Here is a 22,240-nt window from a genome sequence, read left to right as displayed (position 1 = left end):
GTGTCTCTGTACCTGTAAGATCGCTGTACATGCTGGTGCTAGCACATGAGCACCTTACAATGTTAGTGAGCACTTTATTATCTACTGGCGCCTGTTATACAGTCAAGCATATTGTAAATTCTTTGTGCTTCTATCGGGTCATATAGTTTTATGAATACAAGGATACATCTTTCAAAAGGACTTGAGTTTGTGAAGTCTCCCACTATTTAATCATCTGGGTGAGTCTGTATTTCTCCCACACGGGTGAAGGTGGAGCATGGATAATTCAAGAGTACCTGTCACCTGTCTGTTTTTTTTTAGGTGCTTGTTGGTTTTTCCTTTGAGTTTTTTTTCCCTCATTATATGTTTTTTTTCTGTGTTGTTATCCACTTTGCACTATATGTATTAACCCCTTCAATACCGGGCACTTTCTCACCTTCCTGCCCAGGCCAATTTTCGAGTTTCAGAGCTGTCACTTTTTAAATGACAATTGCGCACTCATGCTACACTGTACCCAAACTAAATTTTTATCACTTTGTTCCCACAAATAGAGCTTTCTTTTGGTGGTATTTGATCACCTCTGCGGTTTTTATTTTTTGCTAAACGAATAAAAAAATACTGAAAATTTTGAAAAAAAAAAGTTTTTCTTTGCTTTTGTTATAAAATTTTGTAAATAAGTAAGTTTTCTCCTTCACTGATGGGCACTGATAAGCTGCACTGATGGGCACCGATGAGGCGGCATTGACGATGGGCACTGATTTGCGCCACTGATGGGCATTGATAGGCGGCACTGATGGGCACTCATAGGTGGCACTGATGGGTACTGAAAGGCTGCACTTATGGGTACTTATGGGTGGCACTGATAGACAGCATTTGCTCTAGATCTGAGGGGAAGCTCTGCTGGTTTTTATCATCCAATCATGTGCAAGCAAAAATGCAGTTTTTTATTTTCCTTGCATGCGATTGTTTTTTTTTTTTGCAAAGTGAAGCTTTACATCATTTTACTAATCTCTGGAGCAACTGCAATTGCAGTGTATCTGCCTTTAGGCTCGATTCACACCTATGCATGTTGCTTTTGGGCGTTTTTGGAGGGTTTTTTTTCATGCTTGCCACGTTTTTGAGCAGCGTTTTTGCCGCGTTTTTGCCGCGATTTGCGTTTTTTTTTTTTTTACAGTCTAAAAAAAAAATTAAAAAAAAATAAAAAAAAGAAAAAACGGCAAAAACACATCAAAAACGCTGCAAAAACGCTGCAAAAACGGTGCACTTGCGTTTTTGATGCTTGTCCATTGAAATCCATTACATGCAAAACGCTGCTTTTTGCATGAAAAAAAGTCCCCGACCCTTTCCAAAAATGCAGAGAAACAAAAAGGCATTGATGTGAACATGTTCCATAGGAACCCATGTTAAAAAATTCCCATGCATTTCTGCAAAATGCAAAATGCATCAAAAAACGCGCTAGTGTGAATGGAGCCTTAGTAAATGAACCCCTTAGTGTGACTGTGATGGGGACATTAGAATATTAGCGCCTCTAGTGCAGAGGCCATTGTGAAAGGTATAACTCTGTAAAAAACTAACTTGGTCCTCACTATATAAATAAAACAAGAAAAACCTACCCAGCGTATACTAACATCAGAAAACTGCCAGCAAAGTAGTATTACACCTGACTTAATTTCCTGGTTTTAAAAAAAAAAAAAAGTGCCAGTTCCATGAACTTGCTGAGAGAAGCTCAGTTTGGCTGGCACAACGTGTAGCAGTGCATCCCCAGTCAGGCCTTACGATCACCCAAAGCCCTCAAACGAAGAAACGCTCCCTTGCCCAGCCACGTACCGTCTGCTGATTATTTTCACAGCGTACTCCTGATTGGATTTTTTGTGCAGGCATTTTCGACAGATGGAGAAACTGCCCTCGCCCAGCGCCTTCTCCTTCAGATCAAGCTCGTAGTGCTGATAGAACGGGGAATCCTGCCAAGAAAAATGAATGGCACGCAAATGAAAAGTGAGCACTTTACAAGTACAAAATGCTGAAATGTTTACTTCAAAATCTGAGCTGAGGCAAGTTTATTAACCTTGTCCACAAAGGAAAAGAAATACATGACCACAGTGTTGTAAAATGACAGCAAAATTGTGAGGACTAAGGTAAAAAAGCTTATTCCTCTAACCTTGGACTTAAAGGATAAGTTCACCTTTTAAAAAATAAAATAAATAAATGCACAATTTTTTTTGCAGGTAAAATGAGCCTGCAGAGCATTGCACCCATGATCAGCAGATTGTGGGTGCAATCTCAGGCTCCTGCAGGCTCTCAGCATAGCTGTCTGCTTGTACCTCGTTGCAGTTACCCGACAGCAGAAAGATCAATGGACTACGAGAGTTCCCAACAGAGCCCTCACATCTCATTGAGAACCATAAGCCATTGCAATGGCTGATGGTACTCGTAGGCATTCATTCACAGGATACTGGCTGTGCCGCACGGTCACGCTGTTTTCAAATTGTGATGGGGGGGGGGTGCGAGCAGAGGATCCCTCACCTGCTGTCACGGGGGGAAGGGGGGTTGGGGGCTGGGCGGAGAGAGGCTGCAGATGCTGGAACAGGGTAACTTGTTGGGGTTGGAGACCACGCTGAATTGACTTGATCAGTTGCTGGTCGTGAGTGGTCATTAACACATAGGCGAGTAGGAAGAAACATATATATATGGTCTGGTCTCAAGTTTCCTAGTGTAGCTATGCAGATTTGGCCATCCTTGCTGCTGATTCCCGCCAAGTGTCTTCCCCTTATGCAGTTACTGGGCAGAGAGCCCTAGATTGTATCCCTAGCAAGCACCTAGTGCAAGAGACTGAGCTTGAACCCAAAAGTGAACACTGTGTGAAAAAAGTGCCGGTGTATGAATAAGGGCACACTTGTGGCCTGGCCAAGAGACTCAACCGAGGTTGGCCAGACCAATCTTTACAACTCTCAGTATTTATTAAAGGGGTTGTAAAGTCAGAAGGTTTTTTTATCTGAATACATTCTATGCATTCAGATAAAAAAAAAAAAAAAACCTTCTTTGTGCAGCAGCCCCCCTAATACTTACCTGAGCCCATCTCTATCCAGCGATGTCCACGAGTGCCTCGGCTGTCCGGGACTCTCCTCCTAATTGGCTGAGACACAGCAGTGGCGCCATTGGCTCCCGCTGCTGTTAAACAAAGTCAGTTAGCCAATCAGGAGAGAGAGGGGGCCGAACCGGGGCTCAGTGTCTGAATGGACACAGGGAGCTGTGACTCAGCTCGGGTGCCCCCCATAGCAAGCTGCTTGCTGTGGGGGCACTCAACAGGAGGGAGGGGTCAGGAGAGTCAAAGAGGGACCCAAGAAAAGAGGAGGATCGGGGCTGCCTTGTGCAAAACCGCTGCACAGAGCAGGTAAGTTTAACATGTCTGTTATTTTTAGAGAAATAAAAAATAAGACTTCACAATCACTTTAGGCCAAAAAGCTATACACAAAATTGTGCCCAATCCCTCTCAGTGTTCAGAGTGACAAAAGGTAACATGGGAATGCCTGATTACTGCACAATACTGCTCTTTGTGCAAATTACTCATCATAACATTATCAGCAAAATAACTGCTGGGGACCATATAGTTGATAAAAAAAAAAAAAAAAAAAAAAAAAAAAAGAGTACCTTCATCATGGCGCTTCTCGCTATGTTTGTGACGCCAGGACGCTCTGTTCCCAGGTGAAACTGGATAGGATCTGCGATGGCAGCGTTGGGCTTGAACAAGATGGATGGAGCAACAAAAGAATATCCCTGAAAAATAAACCTCTTATTGTTATTCCTTATAGAAGGATAAAAGGCACTATAAATACAGCACGTTTTTTGTCAATATAACTATATTATTATTATTTTGATTTATTATATTATTATATAGTAATTATTTTTCTACCTATGCCTTCTGTCAAACTGGAATTTTACAATCATTTAAATTCTTGTTTTATACAATTTTTGTCCAGTATACCTCATAAATACCAATACTTAATCTCTGATAAGAGGGGAGCTGTGGGTCCCTGAAACACGTTGGTGATAATCTGTGAACTATTGTCAAAATATAAAAAAAACTTTTACTGGACCTGGTGCAAACCTGTGGCGCTCTCATCCTTTATCATACCATTATAAAAGCAGAAGTCTAGTGTAACCGCTCCCCGACCGCCTCACGCAGATATACTGCGGCAGAAGGGCACGTACAGGCAGATTAACGTACCTGTACGTTGCCCTTTAAGGGGGCGGCTTGCGGGCTCGCACCCGCCGGGAGCTCCTTGACCGTGATCGCGGGTCCTGCGACACCCGCGATCATCTCGCGGTGAGGAAGAACGGGGAGATGCTAATGTACACAAGCATCTCCCCGTTCTACCTAATGACACTCTCATTGATCACCGCTCCCTGTAATCGGGAACGCTGATCAGTGTCTTGTCACACACACCCCCCCACAGTTAGTGGTTAACCCCTTCACTGCCAGTGACATTTTTACAGTAATCAATGCATTTTTTTTAGCATTGATCGCTGTAATAATGCCAGTGGTCCCAAAAATGTGTTAAAAGTGTCCGATATGTCCGCCATAATGTCGCAGTCATGATAAAAATAGCTGATCGCCGCCATTACTAATAAAAAAAAATTATCAATAAAAATGCCATAAAACTATCCCCTATTTTGTAGACGCTGTAATTTTTGCGCAAACCAATCAATAAACGCTTATTGCGATTTTTTTTTAACCAAAAATATGTAGAAGAATACGTATCGGCCTAAACTGAGGGGAAAAAAAATGTTTTTTTATATATTTTTTGGGGATATTTATTATAGCAAAAAAGTAAAAAATAATGCGTTTTTTTTAAAATTGTTGTTTATAGCGCAAAAAATAAAAACCGCAGAGGTGATCAAATACCACTAAAAGAAAGCTCTATTTGTGGGGAAAAAAAGGATGTCAATTGTGTTTGGGAGCCACGTCGCACGACCGCGCAATTGTCAGTTAAAGCGACGCAGTGCCAAATCGCAAAAAGTGATCTGGTCTTTGGCCAGCAAAATGGTCCGGGGCTTAAGTGGTTAACAAAAAAACAAGACACCTACCTCCATATGCCCCGCACTGCAAGGTTTATATTATTTTTTTTTCTTCTTTTTTTTTCATATATATATATATATATATATATATATATATATACACACACACACACACTACCTTTTAGGCAGGTGTGAAAAAAAAAATTCTGCAAATGAAGAATTACTTTCAGAAATAGAAGTGTTAATAATTTATTTTTATTAAATAACAAAATAGAAAGTCAATTGTAATGTTTTAATGCACAGGACATGGATAAAAGGCTAAGCAACTTACCTATGCACTTAACAATCCTGCCCTCTTACAGATTCTTTATAGAGGTATGTGTACTTACTCTGCAGGGCCTTACGCAGAAGAAGTGAAGTTTCTGACTTTAGCAAAGCTGCTAGGTTTACTGAACAACATAACTAATTGAATTCTTTTACTTCTTGCATGGAAATGTTCTTTAACCGCTTGCCGACCAGCCGCCGTCATTATACCGCGGCAGGTCGGCTCTCCAGCGCAAACCGCCGTAGGTGTTGGTCTTTGCATAGGAGATAGCAGGCGCGTGCGCCCGCCGTGTGTGAGCGCGCCGCGGGTCCAGCGGACTCTATGCCCGCCGGCGACCCACGATCGTGGAGTTCAGTGGAGGCAAAACGGGGAACTACCTATGTAAACAAGGCGATTCCCTGTTCTGCCAGATGACATGTCAGAGATTTTCTGTTCCCAGTGATCAGGAACAGCGCTCTTTGTCATGTCCCTGGTAGCCCATCCCCCCTGCAGTTAGAACACATCTAGGGAACACATTTAACCTCTTGATGGCCCCCTAGTGTTAACCCCTTCCATGCCAGTGTCATTTTTACATTGATCAGTGCATTTTTATAGCTCTGATCAAGGTAATAATGTCAGTGGTCCTCAAAAAGTGTCATTTGGGGTCAGATTTGTCCGCTGCAATGTCGCAGTCCTGCTAAAAATCACAGATCGCCACCATTACCAGTAAAAACAATAAAAAATAAAAGTCCCTAAATCTATCCCATAGTTTGTAGACGCAATAACTTTTGTGCAAACCAATCAATATACGCCTATTGCGGGTTTTTTTTACCAAAATAATGTAAAAGAATACATATCGGCCTTAACTGAACTTTTTTGGATGTGTATTAAAGCAGAAAGTAAAAAAAATTGTTTTGTTTTTTTTTTCAAAATTGTTGGTCTTTTTTTGTTTATAGCGCAAAAAATAAAAACCGTAGAGGTGATCAAACGCCACCAACAGAAAGCTCTATTTGAGGGGAAAAAAAAGGACGTCAATTTTGTTTGGGTACAGCATCGCATAACCGCGCAATTGTCAGGTAAAATGATGCAGTGCCGTATCACAAAAAATGGCCTGGTCACTAGGGGGGCAAATCCTCCAGGGCTGAAGTGGTTAAAGTGTCACTAAACCCACATCATAAAAAACGATCAATAAATGGTGTACTACATGCTGTTCATAACAGTCAGTCAACTATGAGATTAGTTTTCAGTAAAAACCTGGTTGATCCTGCTGCTCTCTATCTCCCCCTTTTGTTCATGTCCCCAATTCAGCTAGGGATTTTACGGCTGTGGTGGCAATGCTGCACATGCTCAGTATTCATTGAGATTCTATGCTGAGTATTTCCTCCCTATCACATCTGAGCAGCCCATGTGACTATAGAGTCACACATGTTGGTGTATACACAGTGGTAAGTGACAGCCCACTCCCTCCCTCCTCCTCTATGCCCACTATCCAGCTAAACACAATGGGGGCAGGATATTACATGTAGATTAATGAAGGCTTCACCTCCCTGTTTTTCTAAGACACAGGCTGGAGGGGCGTGACACAGCCTGTGACTGGCAAAAATCCGCCCCCACCATGTTATTGCCAAAAAATAATAAAGATTTGATTTCAAATACATATCTGTATGAAAATTTAAAACAGTTGATTGATATTATTTATTTTTGCTCTGTATCCCAAAGGCAGTTTTTTTTTATTTTGAACATGTGACCAGCAGCAGAGGACTACAAGCTCCTCCTGCTTATGTTTCCCTGCAGACAGGCTGGGAGAGAGCTTGGTCATGCGACAGCTGGCTATCGATTAGAAAAAAGGTACTTAAAAATAATTACAGTGCCATCATCCACATACAGAAATAGATTGGACAATGTAAATTAAACAGTGTGTGTTTAGCATCACTTTAAAGCGGAACTCTAACCAGGAAGCAAACACTAGAATATGCAAGTCAAATGCCCCGTACACACGATCAGATTTTCCGACAACAAATGTTGGATGTGAGCTTGTTGGCGGAAAGTCCGACCGTGTGTACGGGGCATCTGAACATTTGTTGTTGGACTTTCCGACAACAAATGTTTGCTAGCAGGTTGTCAAATTTTCCGCCAACAAATTTTTGTTGTCGGACTTTCTGATCGTGTGTACACAAGTCCGTCGGACAAAAGTCCACGCATGCTCAGAAGCAGAAGCGGCCGGTCTTGTAAACTAGCGTTCGTAATGGAGAATTAACATTGGTGACGCGGCAAATTATGAAATCTCCAAATGCAGCGCACAATTCTCTTCTTCTTCTTTAATGGGATAATAATGAAGCTGCTTTGCTAGTGATACTGAAGGAGTTATTGCAAACAAATTTTCAAAGGCTTTTTTTTTTTTTCAAGTGATATCAAGATTAATAATAATAATAATAATGCTAAATGAAAAACGCAAAAAGAAAAGCGTGAATCAACACTCACCAAACTTCTACTAACACAAAATTAGCAAAAGGAGCCCAAAGGGTGGCGCTAAAGAACTGAAAAATCACGTAGTACGTCACTACATTCGTAAGTGTTGGCCAACATTTGTGTGACCGTGTGTATGCAAGACAAGTTGGAGCCAACAACCTTCGAACAAAATTCCATGGTTTTGTTGTCGGAAAGTCCGATCGCGTGTACGGGGCAAAAGGCTTGCATTTTCCCAAACAGCTCACATTCTTGCTTTAAAGTGGTTGTAAAGCTCTGGAAAAAAAAAATGAACAAGGCATATCCCTGTATAGCAATGCACTAGCCTCTATCCAAAGCACAGAGTGTGATTTCTGTTCCCTTTCTCTTCCCTCTGCTATCTGTAGTAGCAAGTTCTGACAGGTTATCTGAACACCACGGAAGACGGCCCCAACCCCCCTGCAACACACAGAAGGTGATTCACAACCTCAGCAATGCATTTTTCCCAATAAGACTGTGTAAAAGGGGCGGGCAGGGCGGGTTGTACTTTCCCCTCAACTCAGGTCTCAGATTACACTCAGCTACCTGTACAATGCTGTGCAGTGTGTGACATCAGATCCCAACCCCCCCTGCCTGCTGGAGTTGAAAAATAACCTTTGATCTGTGTGTTTTAGAAGGCTGTAGAGAAGAGTGTGTTACAGACAAACAGGTATCACTTATGTAGGAGGTTTTGTTTAATCTCCGTGTATCACCTGAGGCCAGTCACTTCACTGGGTATATGTACGGGTTTACCTCCACTTTAAAGTGCAGCTTTGGCAGTGTTTTGCCCCCCATACATGTACCCTTTTCTGCCTGTGCAGGGCTGCTTCCATGCCACAGTGACCGGACACCCCTCATTTCTTCCTAGGGAGAAGAGCTACTGATCGCCTATTCTCCGGATAGTTCTCAATAGTGAGCAGCCATTGTTTATAGTGAGCAGGTTTAATCTGCAGGGTATCCAGTCCTGACTCAACTCCAGGCATTGATGGGCACCTGTTTGTTTACAAAGAAGCAGCCAACTCTCCGGGCACATCCCCCATATACAATGACACTACGTTTCCAATGATTTATGAGAATTGTCCGTTCTTTTTTACACCAGTAAATGCATTGAACGTGATGTGAGGCACCTCTAGGAATTCCACCCTAAGGTCTCGGCCAGAATAGATAATTATATTATTATTCCAAAAAAAGAAGAAAATAAAATAGAGAAACTATAGCAGGCTTGTAAAGCAGACCCAAGCAGAGCTGCTTATTTATGGTGGAAGTAAATATTTTAGCAAACCTTGCAAGAGTCTGTATACAAATAATCTGCAAGCAGAAAGGATTAGCCCCATAAAACCATGGCTGCTTCTTTATTATTAAACCAACAGAAGCCTGGATTGTAAACATGGAACAGTTGTATTATACAGCTTGAGGGTCAATGTTGATGTGCAGCAAACTGTGCAGTCGTTACATGTGTAAATGTGGCATGGATGGTACACATGAAGGAAATCAGAAATATGTTGGATGTCTCCGGAGGTGCTAAAAGCTGCTTAAATACATAAGGGGCTAAATGTCCTATACTTTGTTTACCCATGCAAAGGATTCTGGGTATAGACATAGGAGTGAGACCATCCACACTGTAAAATCCTTTACCCTATTAGTTTAGCTAGAGGAGCTTTCAACTTGACCACCAGAAAAAGCTAAACTACTACTTGACTATTGTGGTTAGAAGCAAATTACCGGTAGCTCCTTGATCCTAATGTCAGGGAGGGCATGCCAGCAGACAAGATGGCTCTTCTGAACACCGTCCGGTGCATAGGCACAGGCTAATTCATATTCCTTTTACATGCACGTTGGAAACGTGCTCAAGCACATGCACATATTCGTGCGCATGCACGTGCATCTGTTGCTTGCATTGGTGCCAAAGCGGACTCTTTAACCACCCCCCCCAACCTGCCATCATTTGTCTATACCAGGGGTTTCCAAACTTTTTTCAAAGAGGGCCAGATTTGATGACGTGAACATGCGCGAGGGCCGACCATTTTGCCTGACATTCTTTGAACCATTAAAATTCGGTCTACGTGTGTTCATTCGAGCACTAATACACTGCCCAACGAGAATTCTCTTGCCTTTGTGCCTGTGTGTGAGTAAAGAGATGAGCTTGGGCGTGTTATTTGGATATACCGTAATTATCGGCGTATAACACGCACCTTCACTTTAAGAGGGAAGTTTCAGGAAAAAAATGTACATTTTAAATAAAGAACTGTGAAGCAAAATAAGGGTCAGTGCCCATCAATGCAGCCTCACAAGTGCCAGGAATGCAACCCTCACCATTGTCAGGAATGCAGCCCCCCCCCCCGACAGCTTGTGAGGAGAGCCGATCATCTGCATTTCCTCACAGGGTAGATCTGTACAGATAATTAGGGCACTGATTATTAATGCAGCCCAACAGTGCCCAGAAGTGATGCCAGTCAGTGCCCATCCGTGATGCCAATCTGTGCACAGTGATGCTAATCTGTGCCCATCAGTGATGCCAATCTGTGCTCATCAACGATGCCAATCAGTGCCCATTAGTGCCTGCTCACCAGTTCCGCCTTTCAGTGCCCATCAGTGCTTTCAGTGCGCTCCCAGCACAGAGACCGCGGATCTCACCGTGAGCCCTGGGCCCCGTAACATATGATTCCGAGTCACCTGATTGCCGTGATAGCCTCTGATTGGCCACCACAGTGATCAGTCACTGTGAAGCCGCCCCCATGTTTTTTGTCTATGTGAATGGAGGAGAGAGATACATTGCAAGGACAGAGAAAGAAAGAAAGAAAGAAAGAATAAATTTAAAAAAATATATATATAAAAAAATACCAAGATGAAGGTTTGATCTAGGTCAGCCCAGAGTTAGTGTTTGGGTCAAGTTCAGGGTCAAAGGTCAAGGTCAAACATAAAGGTCAAGGTCAGTATATATTTTTTTTAGGGTAGAGATCACGATGGACTAACTTGATTGGTCACTGTTTGTAGATAGAAGTTCAAAGGGGAACATGGGAAGGGTTTCCTTCCAGAGATTAGTGCCCGGCTTTTTTTGGGAGGATGGTGTGCCCTGTTGAGTGCCTGGGCTGCTACGTTGGGGTGCGGCCTGATGGCCGCTTCCGCATGTGATCAAGAAAGGTCAGTGTAAAGGAGTGCCCGGTGGACAGTGGATGTGAATATAAAAACACTTTATTGAGAGTACCGATGAAAGAATAAAGCCAACGCAGTTCGGGGGACAAAGGGCTTCAGGGCTGCTGATGAATGATATTGAGAAAAGATCCTGATGTGGTCTGTCTGAGACGTAAAAATCGGATCGATGCTGCCTCTGATACAGAGGGAGGGGCCGAGCAGCCAGCACAGCGGTCATGTGACCTCCCGGCTGACGTCAGAGGGAGATCTCGGCCCCTCCCGCTGTAGCCCTGGATCAGAGTAGCAGAGCGGCCGGGAGTCACGTGACCGGCCTGAAGATATCTTTAAAAAAAAGTATTTAGAGACATTGATTTCAATAAACACTTACACTGAGTTGGGACTTTGTATGAAACATGCAACCAGGGAGACATCTCAGCATAATACTATAGTAATGTGTGACTCACGCCACCTCTTCTTATCCATGGGGAATTTGTCCCTGGATTGTGGTTTCCTAGTGGTTATCCCATCGGTGTTGTGGGGATCGCCGCCTCAGCTCCAGGGGCTGATGATCCTCCCCGGCTGACCCTCATTTCTCCATGCCCATACCCAGACTCATATCTGACCTGTAAGTACGAGTGAGAGACTCATTCCTTTATATCAACCATTTCTCTATAGAATTACCCAATTTAATATTTTTTTTAAATTTTATAGACATATCTCCTGCATCTGCTCCTGAAGAGTGGTATTACAGCCACGAAACGCGTCAAGATATTAGATGCTCCCCTCTGCTATACATTTCATAACTGCTCCCATTACTATGTTTCATTGGATCATACCAATTTATATTATGTCTTATTGTGGAGATACGCAGCAATCAGTCTGGTGTGTTTTTATTATGCTACTATTGTGTTATTATACCATTATGCTATCATGTTACTATGTATTATGTTGTGGAATAAAGCTTTCCTATTTTACTATGATTGATTTTGTTATCATGTCTAGATATATGGTCATAATTGTTGGTTTACTCACCAGACATTATTATAGTATTATGCTGAGATGTCTCCCTGGTTGCATGTTTTATACAAAGTCACAAATCTTGTTCTTTCATATTTCCAAATATTGGCAATGGAGGTACATTTATTTGGCCTCATATAAAGTCCCAAACTCCTTTTCTCTTTTTTCACTTACACTAGTTATCGCTGGATAAAGGAGAGGGGCAGGCAGTGATATTTTTTAACCACTTAAGTACCGAGCCTCTTCCTGAGATTTGTTGTTTACAAATTAAAAACAGTTTTTATTTGCTAGAAAATTACTTAGAACCCCCAAACATTATACATTTTTTTTTTATCTAACATGACAATAAAATGGCGGCCGCTGCAGTACTTTCTGTCACACCTTATTTGCGCAACGGTCTTACAAGCGCACTTTTTTGGAAGAAATACAATTTCTTGAATTAAAAAATAAGACAACAGTAAAGTTAGCCCAATTTTTTTTTATTGTGAAAGCCGAGTAAATTGATACCCAACATGTCACGCTTCAAAATTACGCCCGCTCGTGGAATGGCGACAAACTTTTACCCTTAAAAATCTCCATAGGTGACGTTTAAAATAATTCTACAGGTTGCATGTTTTAAGTTACTCAGGAGGTCTAGGAATTATTGCTCTCGCTCTAACGATCGCGGCGATACCTCACATGTGTGGTTTGAACACCGTTTTCATATGCGGGCGCTACTCACGTATGTGTTTGCTTCTGCTCGTGAGCTATTTGGGACAGGGCGCGCTTAAAAATAATTTTTTTCTTTATTCTTATTTATTTTACCTTTTATTTTTGCACTGTTTCAAAAAAAAAAATAAAATTGTGTGACTTTTATTCCAATTACAAGGAATGTAAAAAACCCTTGTAATAGGAAAAAAAGCATGACAGGACCTCTTAAATATGAGATCTGGGGTCAAAAAGACCTCAGATCTAATATTTATACTAAAGTGCAATTAAAAAAAAAAAATTGTCATTTAAAAAAATGAAAAAAAAATGGCCCTTTAAGAGCTATGGGCAGAAGTGACATTTTGACATCGCTTCCGCCCTGCAATGACATGGAGACAGATGGGGGCCATCTTCCCCTCACTCGTCTCCATGTCAGGCCACAGGAAGGATCCGATCGCCTCCGCCGCTGCCGACGGCTCCGGTAAGTGGCGGAGGGCACCGGATCGGCGATAAACGAATCCGCCGCAGAGGCCACTTTTATCTTAAACTGGACCGGGTTATGGCAGCTAGCTGCTGCCATAACAATGATATCCTCCTTCAAAGTACTGACATATAACGACGGTGGGCGGTCCGGAAGGGGTTAAATTTGTAAGTACTACTAAAAGCAGCAGGAGGAGGGGGGGGGGGGAGACAGCTCACACAGACACACAGAGCTGACAGGCAGAGGGGGGGGGGGGGGAGAAGGACAATGCAGGGTTGCGGATGATGAAGGCACGTAAATTGACCACGGTGTCAGGGCTCAGCAGCCATGATAAACCGTGGACAGTTTCACAGTGGGGAGGGCAGAAACAAGCAGGCTCGGCCAGGTATTTTACAGCTTAGAGAGGGGCAGGCTAGACAGCACAAGCACTGTACTGTCTAACCTGTAATAAGGGAATAGAAGCTCTTTTTTTTTTTTTTTTTTTTTTTAGGGTTACAAACACTTTAGGATCTGTTTTACTCTTAGGCGCCAAGGGGTTAAAGAGTGTTGAGGATATTCGCCACCATCACAAATTCAGTATCCAAAATAAATGCAGTCTTCGAGATTTCCAAACACAGGATCTATTTAGACGGGATCTCAGCTGGGTGATTCAAAATTCTCGAGCCCCCCGCAGAGATGTTTTGCAGGCAGAAGAGGATTGGATATCTTTACATACAGACACTCAAACACACATCTGTACTCTGGTACAACACCCTGTATGTGAAGTTCCACCAGTTACCTGAAATATTCGGTCAGCGTTCATGGGTAGAGCAGCAGGGGAGTACGTGGGATCCATCCCTGTAAATTCCTCAGCAAAATTCCCTACATCGAGCTCATCCTTGATGACAGGTTTAAATGGCGCGGGGACTTTCTTTGCTGCCAAATCATCCCAATTAATTGTCTGCAAGAAAATTAGCAAGAAACATTTTTTAAAGGAATATTCATTAAAGCTGAACTCTAGGCACAAGATTGCATTATAATATATTCCTCTATAGTAGAGCTGCACGATTTTTTTTTTTTAGCAGAGACCCTAGGGAATAAAAGAGTGATTGTTGCAATATTTTATGTCACACTGTATTTGCGCAGCATTCTTTCAAACGCAATTTTTTGGGAAAAAATGCACTTCAATGAATTTAAAAGACTAAACAGTAAAGTTAGCCCGAATTTTTTATATAATGTGAAAGATGATGTTACGCCGCGAGAATCGTGAGAGAATCATTCTCTTTCTTCTAAGCAAAAAAATTGTGATGCTCATTTTAGCCAGAATCGTGCAGCTCTACTCCATAACCACAAAAGATATAAATCAATTTTGTGTGCTACCAACACCTTTGTAAACTCAGTTATTACCAGTAAATTATTAGGTATCAGTGACACCATCGTTGTGCTGCAGAGAACAGGAGGCCCCATCCACTACTGCCTGCAAAAGACTACAGGAGGGGGTACATACAAGACCAGTCACCCTGCACAAGGAAAGAAAGCAGTAGTTCCTCAAAAAGAGGGGAAAAGCATAGAGATGTGATCCCCTTAGTGATAGAATGGAAAAGTACATAGTTACATAGTTAGTCAGATTGAAAAAAGACACAAGTCCATCCAGTTCAACCATAAAAAAATAAATAAATAAAAAATATCGTACAATCCAATATACCCTATTCTATACCCACAGTTGATCCAGAGGAAGAAAAAAAAAACCCCAGCAGAGCATGCTCCAATTTGCTACAGCAGGGGAAAAAAATTCCTTCCTGATCCCCCAAGAATCGGATTTTCCCTGGATCAACTTTACCTATAAATGTTAGTACCCAGTTATATTCTGTACATTTCGGAAAGTATACAGGCCTTTCTTAAAGCAATCTACTGAGCTGGCCAGAACCACCTCTGGCAAAATAGGCAAAATGAGGGAAAAAACCCTAGGCAGAAAGAAGACAATGTAGACATTAATGAGTTCCACTTAAAAAGAATGTCACCCAGTCTTGAACTTGAACCTTCTCATAACAAAAAGGACATGCAGCTAGAAGAAGTGTAAGGAAGCTCAGATCAAGGAGAGAACTCTGGACAGTGTCACGGTCACGGGTGACGAAACATATCTGAGGGGACTACGCGCTGACGCCATCACTCCTCACGTGACCCCGGAAGTGCGGGTGTATCGTACAGTGTATGCTGGCAAACGATTTTTATCAAGGCTCATTTGACTTTAATGAAATGTAAGTGGCCATTTATTTTTAATAAAATTTGTATACAGTGGTACACTATTTGGAGTCCTTTTTCCTGCATGGTCTACTCTGGGTTCCGGTTGCCCTGGATACCCTGCTGTGAGCCCATCTCTGTTTCCTTCTAAGTGTTCCAGAGGTTCCATCTGCCGTTTATACCCTACAGAGGTCATTCTGCGTGCCTGTGTGACCACTCTAGAGATAGGTGGTCCCTATCATCTGGTAAGCATCCCCTTCTACGGGGTGTTGGTTGTCACAGAAGGCTCTGCGTCTTTCACGGTGGTGGAACTTTTCATTAAACTAGGATTTCCTCTTTTTTCACAATTATCACATGGATTAATTGTTTGCACAATTTTGGGAACTGTTTTATTTTAATTGCTATTAGGACATTATTTATGCACATAAGTTTGTTGCATTATTTGTCATTTTTTTATTTGTATGATTAGCGTGACTTTTTGATTAGCGTCCAACATCAGTGCCTGACCTCACAAATGTGCTTCTGGAAGAATGGTCAGGAATTCCCATAGACACACTCCTAAACCTTGTGGACAGCCTTCCCAGAAGAGTTGAAGCTGTTATAGCTGCAAAGGGTGGAGCCAACTCAATATTGAACCCTACGGACTAAGACTGGGATGCCATTAAAGTTCATGTGTGTGTAAAAACTTTTGACAATATAGTGTTTAACCCCTTCCTGCCGACCGTACGCATATGTGCGTACTCAGCTTTCCGGGGTTATATCGGGATGATGCCCGCAGCTGCAGGCATCATCCCGGTACCGTTGTTTTGAGCGGGCGATCGGCTACCCCAGGTGTCCAATCGGCTGCCTCCAGCGGCTGTGGGCGGGCTGGAACGAAGCTGTGGGCGGCTTCGTTCCAGCCTTCTCAATGTAACCGCGGAAGCGACGTCATGACGTCACTTCCCGTTTACTCGGCTGCCAATGGCGCTGAATTAAAAAAAAAATACACAGTATTCAGAATCGCCGTTTTCGGCGATCTGAATACTTTGAAGTGCAGAGGAGGGATCGGGGGTCTTTTAGACCCCCGATCCCTCCATAAAGAGTACCTGTCACCACCTATTACTGTCACAAGGGATGTTTACATCCCTTGTGACAGCAATAAAAGTAAAAAAAAAAACATTTTTTTTAAAAACACAATTTATAAGTCTAAAAATAAATAAATAAATAAAAAAAAATTTTTAAAGCGCCCCCGTCCCCACGAGCTCGCGCAGCAAAGAAAACGCATACGGAAGTCGCGCCCGCATATGTAAACGGTGTTCAAATCACACATGTGAGGTATCGCCTCGATCGTCAGAGCGAGAGCAATAATTCTAGCCCTAGACCTCCTCTGTAACTCTAACCTGGTAACCGTAAAAAAAAATTTAATGCGTCGCCTATGGAAATTCATAGCTACCATAGTTTGTCGCCATTCCACGAGTGCGTGCTATTATAAAGCGTGACATGTTTGGTATCTATTTACTCGGCGTAACATCATCTTTCACATTATACAAAAAAATTGGGGTAACTTTACTGTTTGGATTTTTTAAAATTCATGGAAGTGTCCCTTTTCCAAAAGTTTGCGTTTAAAACACCGCTGCACAAATACCGTGTGATATAAAATCTTGCAATAATCTCCATTTTATTCTCTAGATTCTCTGCTAAAAATATATATATAATGTTTGGGGGTTCTAAGTAATTTTCTAGCAAAAAATATGGATTTTAACTTGTAAACACCAAATTTCAAAAATAGGCTTAGTCATGAAAGGGATAATTCTGCTTCTCTAAAGTTGTCAGCGCAATGTGCAACATTTTTGGCCATCCAAATGACCAATGACCAGTGATGGTCATTCTCATATACATGGGAAATACATAATTCTTGTTAGGGATAGGCCATCATATGAGAACAATTTACAGTATATCCCCAAGATGACCACATTCCCAATCTCTAACCGCTTGACATCCAAACTGATATCAGGAAACCTTCCTCTGCCACTCTGCTCTGCAAGGCCACTTTGACTACATAACGCCTTCCTTGTGTGATGTCACTGAGACAAAGTCAAATCTTGTCCAAACAAGCATCGCCGGTTGGACAAAATATATAAATAAGTAAAAAGAAATACATTTTCTCAATGCTGTAATACCCACCTTGAAAAACAGATGTTTTTTTATTTCATCAGAGCCCTCAGGCCCACAACCTAAACGCTTTTTGGGGTCTTTCATCAATAACCCCCGAATAAGATCTTTTACAAGTTCACTCATTTCTGATGGATATGGAGGGTCACTTTTCAATATTCTCCTACATGGAAAAGAAAAAAAAAACTAATAAAACACACATTCAATACAAATATGACCTCCTTTATGAAACTTGACACTTATGAGACTTGTCATGCCACTTTGGACCCAAACGTCGCAGGACAAGTCACACCCCATATTTCCAATGAGTACCGTTCATATCTGCATGACTTTGCTCGGACTTTCATGAGACTTGAGGGCCACAGACTTCAATGTAAACCCTGAAAAGTGGCATGAGAGTCACACCTGCATGATATACATGTGACTTGCCAACCCCACCACCCCATACCAGGCCCTTTGGGTCCGGTATGGATTTTAAGGGGAACCCCATGCCAAAATGTAAAAAAATAAAACTGGGTTAAAACTGGGTGGGATCTGGGTTAAAACTGGGTGGCATCCATGGGTTTCCCCCCAAAATCAATACTAGACCCTTATCCAAGCATGCAGCTGTCAGGGCTGGGCCCAGCCCTTCCTCCTCTAAGCTGGCCGCTCAGCTGTCAGCTAATTGCCAGCTCCTATCTCTCCACAGTGACTCACCTGTTGATGATCCTGCTCGTCGGTCCTGCCTACTTAAGCTGTCCAGTCCAGATGATCTCTGCCTTCGCCTTGGTCACATCTCTAGAGACGCTCGCCTGTGTTCCTGTTAAAGACTTGCTTGGCTGACATTCCTTCTGGCTCCAGATCCTGCTTGCTGTTCTACTACGCTGTTCTCTGGCCTCCTGACGTTTTGGCTTGTTTGACTATCTGTTCCGGTTCCTGAACTCTGGCTATGTTTTGACTGTGTTTACTCTGTTTACTTTTTTTAATTATTGTTAAACAAGTGTGATTTAACTGTACTTCTGTCTCAGTCTGATTCATTATTTCTGACAGTAGGCGAAGGCCATGAATTCAGAAGATGCAGTCAATCCACTTGTTGGTAATATTTTTTCCAGATTGGATGAGCAGGATTAGCGCATTGGTTCAGTTTGCCATGGCGTTACAAACACTCCTGAGTCACACAGCTCACCTGGAATCTCCCACTGTGGCTGCTCCGGTACAACCTGTGTTGCAGGCCGTCCCTACTGCTGCTCCAGTCTCTGTGCAGGCACCCGCCTTGAGTATTACCTCTATAAGAGGTATGTCTGGTTCCGCTCCGCTTCCCCAGCGATTTGGGGGCGATCCAGTCCAACGCAGAGGGTTTCTCAACCAGGTTGAGATATACTTTGAGATGCTGCCCCAGGCATTTCCCACGGACAGAAGAAAAGTAAGTTTCGTGATAGCTTTGCTTTCTGAGAGAGCCTTGGCCTGGGCAAACCCTCTATGGGAGACGCAAAAACCTGTTGTCTTGAGTTACCCTGAGTTTGTGACTTCTTTTAAAAGGGTATTTGACGTTCCCACATTCTCCGCTTCTGCTGCCAAGTGCCTCATGTCAATCGGCAACAGTACGAGAACTGTTGCCGATTACGCCATTGAATTCCGTACTCTGGCAGCAGAGGTTGCTTGGAACAATGAGGCCCTCATGGCTGCTTTTTCTCATGGCCTCTCGGATACAATCAAGGATGAGATAGCAGCCCGATATATACCCACTGAGCTTGAGAAGTTGATCACGTTTGCCATCCTCATTGATTGCAGACTCAGAGAAAGACTCTCTTTTAAGGCGTGCTTGCGGAAGCCACCTGTACATTTGTCTCCAAGCGTTGCAGTCCCACCCTTGCCTCCCTCACCTCCCATGCCACGGTCAGTGAAGATGAACCCATGCACTTGGGTTTTACACATCTCTCTGTGGATGAGAGAACCTTTAGGAGGAGGGAGAGATTGTGCCTTTATTGTGGCCAGGCAGGTCACTTTTTGAAGTCCAGGCAACGCCCGAACCTTGAGGTCCTTTCACGGACAGACCTTAGGTGGCGTTGTTCTGTCCCCAGTTGTCCGGAAGGATAAGCCCCTAGTTTCGGTTACCCTTTCTTGGGCTGAGTCGCCCGTCGCGATACAGGCTCTAATCAACTCTGGGACTGCAGGCCTGTTCATTGAAGCTGCTTTTGTATCGAAGCACTCGATTCCGCTGCAGCTGCGTGACACTCCACTTGCCAATGAGGCTCTTGACGGGAGACCTCTACAGCCCGCCCATGTGACCCATGAGACTGTTCCGTTGTCCATGGCCGTAGGGGCTCTTCACCATGAAATAATCCAATTCCAAGTTATTTCCTCACCTCAGTTTCCACTGGTTATTGGTTATCCTTGGTTACAGAGGCACAACCCCTCTTTTGATTGGCTCTGTGCCATTGTGGCGACCATGGCCTGGTCGCCACAATGCAGTAAAACATGGTTCCAGAAGGTAGCAAAGGTCCTGTGCACGTCTTCACTCTCCTCCCTGTCGGAGGAGTACCGCGATTTTAGCGATGTCTTTGAGAAAGGTCAAGCCGGTAGTTTGCCTCAACACCAGTCGTATGATTGCACAATTGACCTTCGACCTGGTGCCATACCCCATCGTGGCTGGGTTTACCCTTTGTCGGTCTTGGAGGATAAGGCTATGGAGAAGTATGTTGCAGACGCACTTTCTCGGGGGTTTCTTCTGCAAATCCTCATCTCCTACTGGTGCTGGTTTCTTCTTTGTTAAGAAGAAGAGTGGTGAACTGAGACCTTGTATTAATTATAGGGGTCTCAATCGTTTCACGATTAAGAATGCCTATCCCATTCTGTTGATTACAGAGTTATTTGACCGCCTCAAGGGGGCAACGGTTTTCACAAAGCTTTGAGGGGGGCATACAATCTCGTGAGGATTAAGGAGGGCGACGAGTGGAAAACTCTGTTTATTATTACCAACACAGGCCATTATGAGTACCTCTTAATGCCTTTTGGCCTTTGTAATGCCCCGGCAGTTTTCCAGGACTTTATTACCGATGTCCTCCGAGATTTGTTGCAGTTATGTGTGGTGGTTTATCTCGACGATATCCTCATATTTTCCAAGTCTCTGGAGAGCCACCACACAGATGTCTGTCGTGTGCTTCAGAAACGAAGAGAGAACAATCTCTATTGTAAATTGGAGAAGTGAGAATTCCAGGTTAAATTCCTGGGTTATGTCATTTCCACTGCTGGTTTTTCGATGGACCCAGAGAAACTTTCAGCAGTCCTACAGTGGCCCCGACCTGTGGGTTTACGTCCTCTGCAGCCTTTTCTTGGCTTTGCCAACTATTATCGGAAGTTTATTTGTAACTTCTAGTCTTTGGTTAAGCCCCTGACTGATATGACCAGAAAGGACGGTTACCCACAGTGTTGGTCTCCGGCGTCCACTACGGTCTTTGAGAGACTCAAGGCTGCCTTTGTTTCTGCTCCTGTGTTGGCACATCCTGATCCTATGTTACCTTTTATCCTTGAGGTTGATGCTTCTGAGACCGGAGAAAATACTACAATGTTAGATTTTCCATCACTTTCAGTCCCTGTGACCCAAAAAAAAAAAGAAAAAAAAAAGGAGGGTGAATGTCCCCAGCGGGGACGAAGAGAGCGAAGTTAGTGAAGATGCCGGCGCATGGACCCGAAGCTGATTGAAGAATCTGCTCGGGTGAGGACAGTGCTGGATCCTTGGACAGGTAAGCGTCCTTATATTAAAACATTAAACATTTTAATTTTTTTTGGGGGGGGGGGGGCTCCTCTTTAAATCTGAGACAGAAATACATATTTATAAATATTATTAAACTTGTGTTTAGTGACCTGTTAAAGTGATACTAAAGCCTTTCTTTTTGTTTAAAAATAACAAACCTGTTATACTTACCTGCTCTGTGTAATGGATTTGCACAGAGCATTCCAAATCCTCCTCTTCTCAGGTCCCTCGCAGATGCTCCTGGCCCCTCCCCTCCTGCCGAGCCCAGCCGCTGCTCTGTGTGTCTATTAAGACACGAAGCTGCGGCTCGGCCCCACCCCCTCTCTCTCCTCATTGGCTCACTGACTTTGATTGACAGCAACGGGAACCAATGGCGCCTGCTGCTATGTCTCAGCCAATCAGAAGGGAGAGTCCTGGACAGCCGAGTCTCTCGTGCAACATCGCTGAATCGAAATGGGGCTTAGGTAAGTATTAGGGGGGCTGAGGGTGGAGCTGCACAAAGAAGGTTGTTTATCTTAATGCATAGAATGCATTAAGATAAACAACCTTCTGCCTTTAGAACCACTTTAAAGTTATTATAAAGGCAAACATTTAAAAATAAATAAGAAATAGCAAAAAAAGTCTATAATTACCTGTTCTGTGCAATGGAATTGCACAGTGCGGCCACAAACCTCCTCTATTCGGGTCCTCGCTCCTGGCCCCTCTCCTCGATCCAGTACCCCCATGGGAAGCCACTTTCCATGGGGGAACTCGTGTGGGCTCGCACCCAAGCCCCGCTGCTGCTCCCATTGACACAGACAGTGGGACTCGGCCCCGCCCCCCCGCTCCCTGGCCACTGGCTTCGATTTACAGCACTGGAAGCCAATGAGCCAATGGCTCCTGGTGCCCCAGCAAAGCTGGCAAGACCTGGAAGTGAGGGGAGAGAAGACCTGCAGATGTGCACAATGCTGGATTGAAAGTGGGCTTAGGTAAGTAAAAAGGGGGGGGGGGGGGGTAAGCGGTGATTTTGACACTAAACATTTTTTACCTTAATGCA

At 43.4% G+C, this 22,240-nt stretch overlaps 1 protein-coding gene across 1 annotated transcript in view; it reads right to left on the bottom strand.

Moving 5' to 3' along the window:
- Positions 1–22,240, bottom strand: part of RPS6KA5 (ribosomal protein S6 kinase A5) — a gene marked incomplete in the record, with an annotated part of 174,035 nt that overhangs the window by 23,813 nt on the left and 127,982 nt on the right. The window contains 4 exon segments of the mRNA XM_073610822.1: positions 1,807–1,940; positions 3,628–3,753; positions 13,879–14,040; positions 17,484–17,634. Coding sequence (XP_073466923.1) covers positions 1,807–1,940; positions 3,628–3,753; positions 13,879–14,040; positions 17,484–17,634 — 573 coding nt within the window.

This window comes from Aquarana catesbeiana, linkage group LG13, assembly GCF_042186555.1.
Source record: "Aquarana catesbeiana isolate 2022-GZ linkage group LG13, ASM4218655v1, whole genome shotgun sequence".
In the NCBI taxonomy this organism is placed as follows: domain Eukaryota; kingdom Metazoa; phylum Chordata; class Amphibia; order Anura; family Ranidae; genus Aquarana; species Aquarana catesbeiana.
This window is presented reverse-complemented; position numbering and strand designations above follow the sequence as displayed.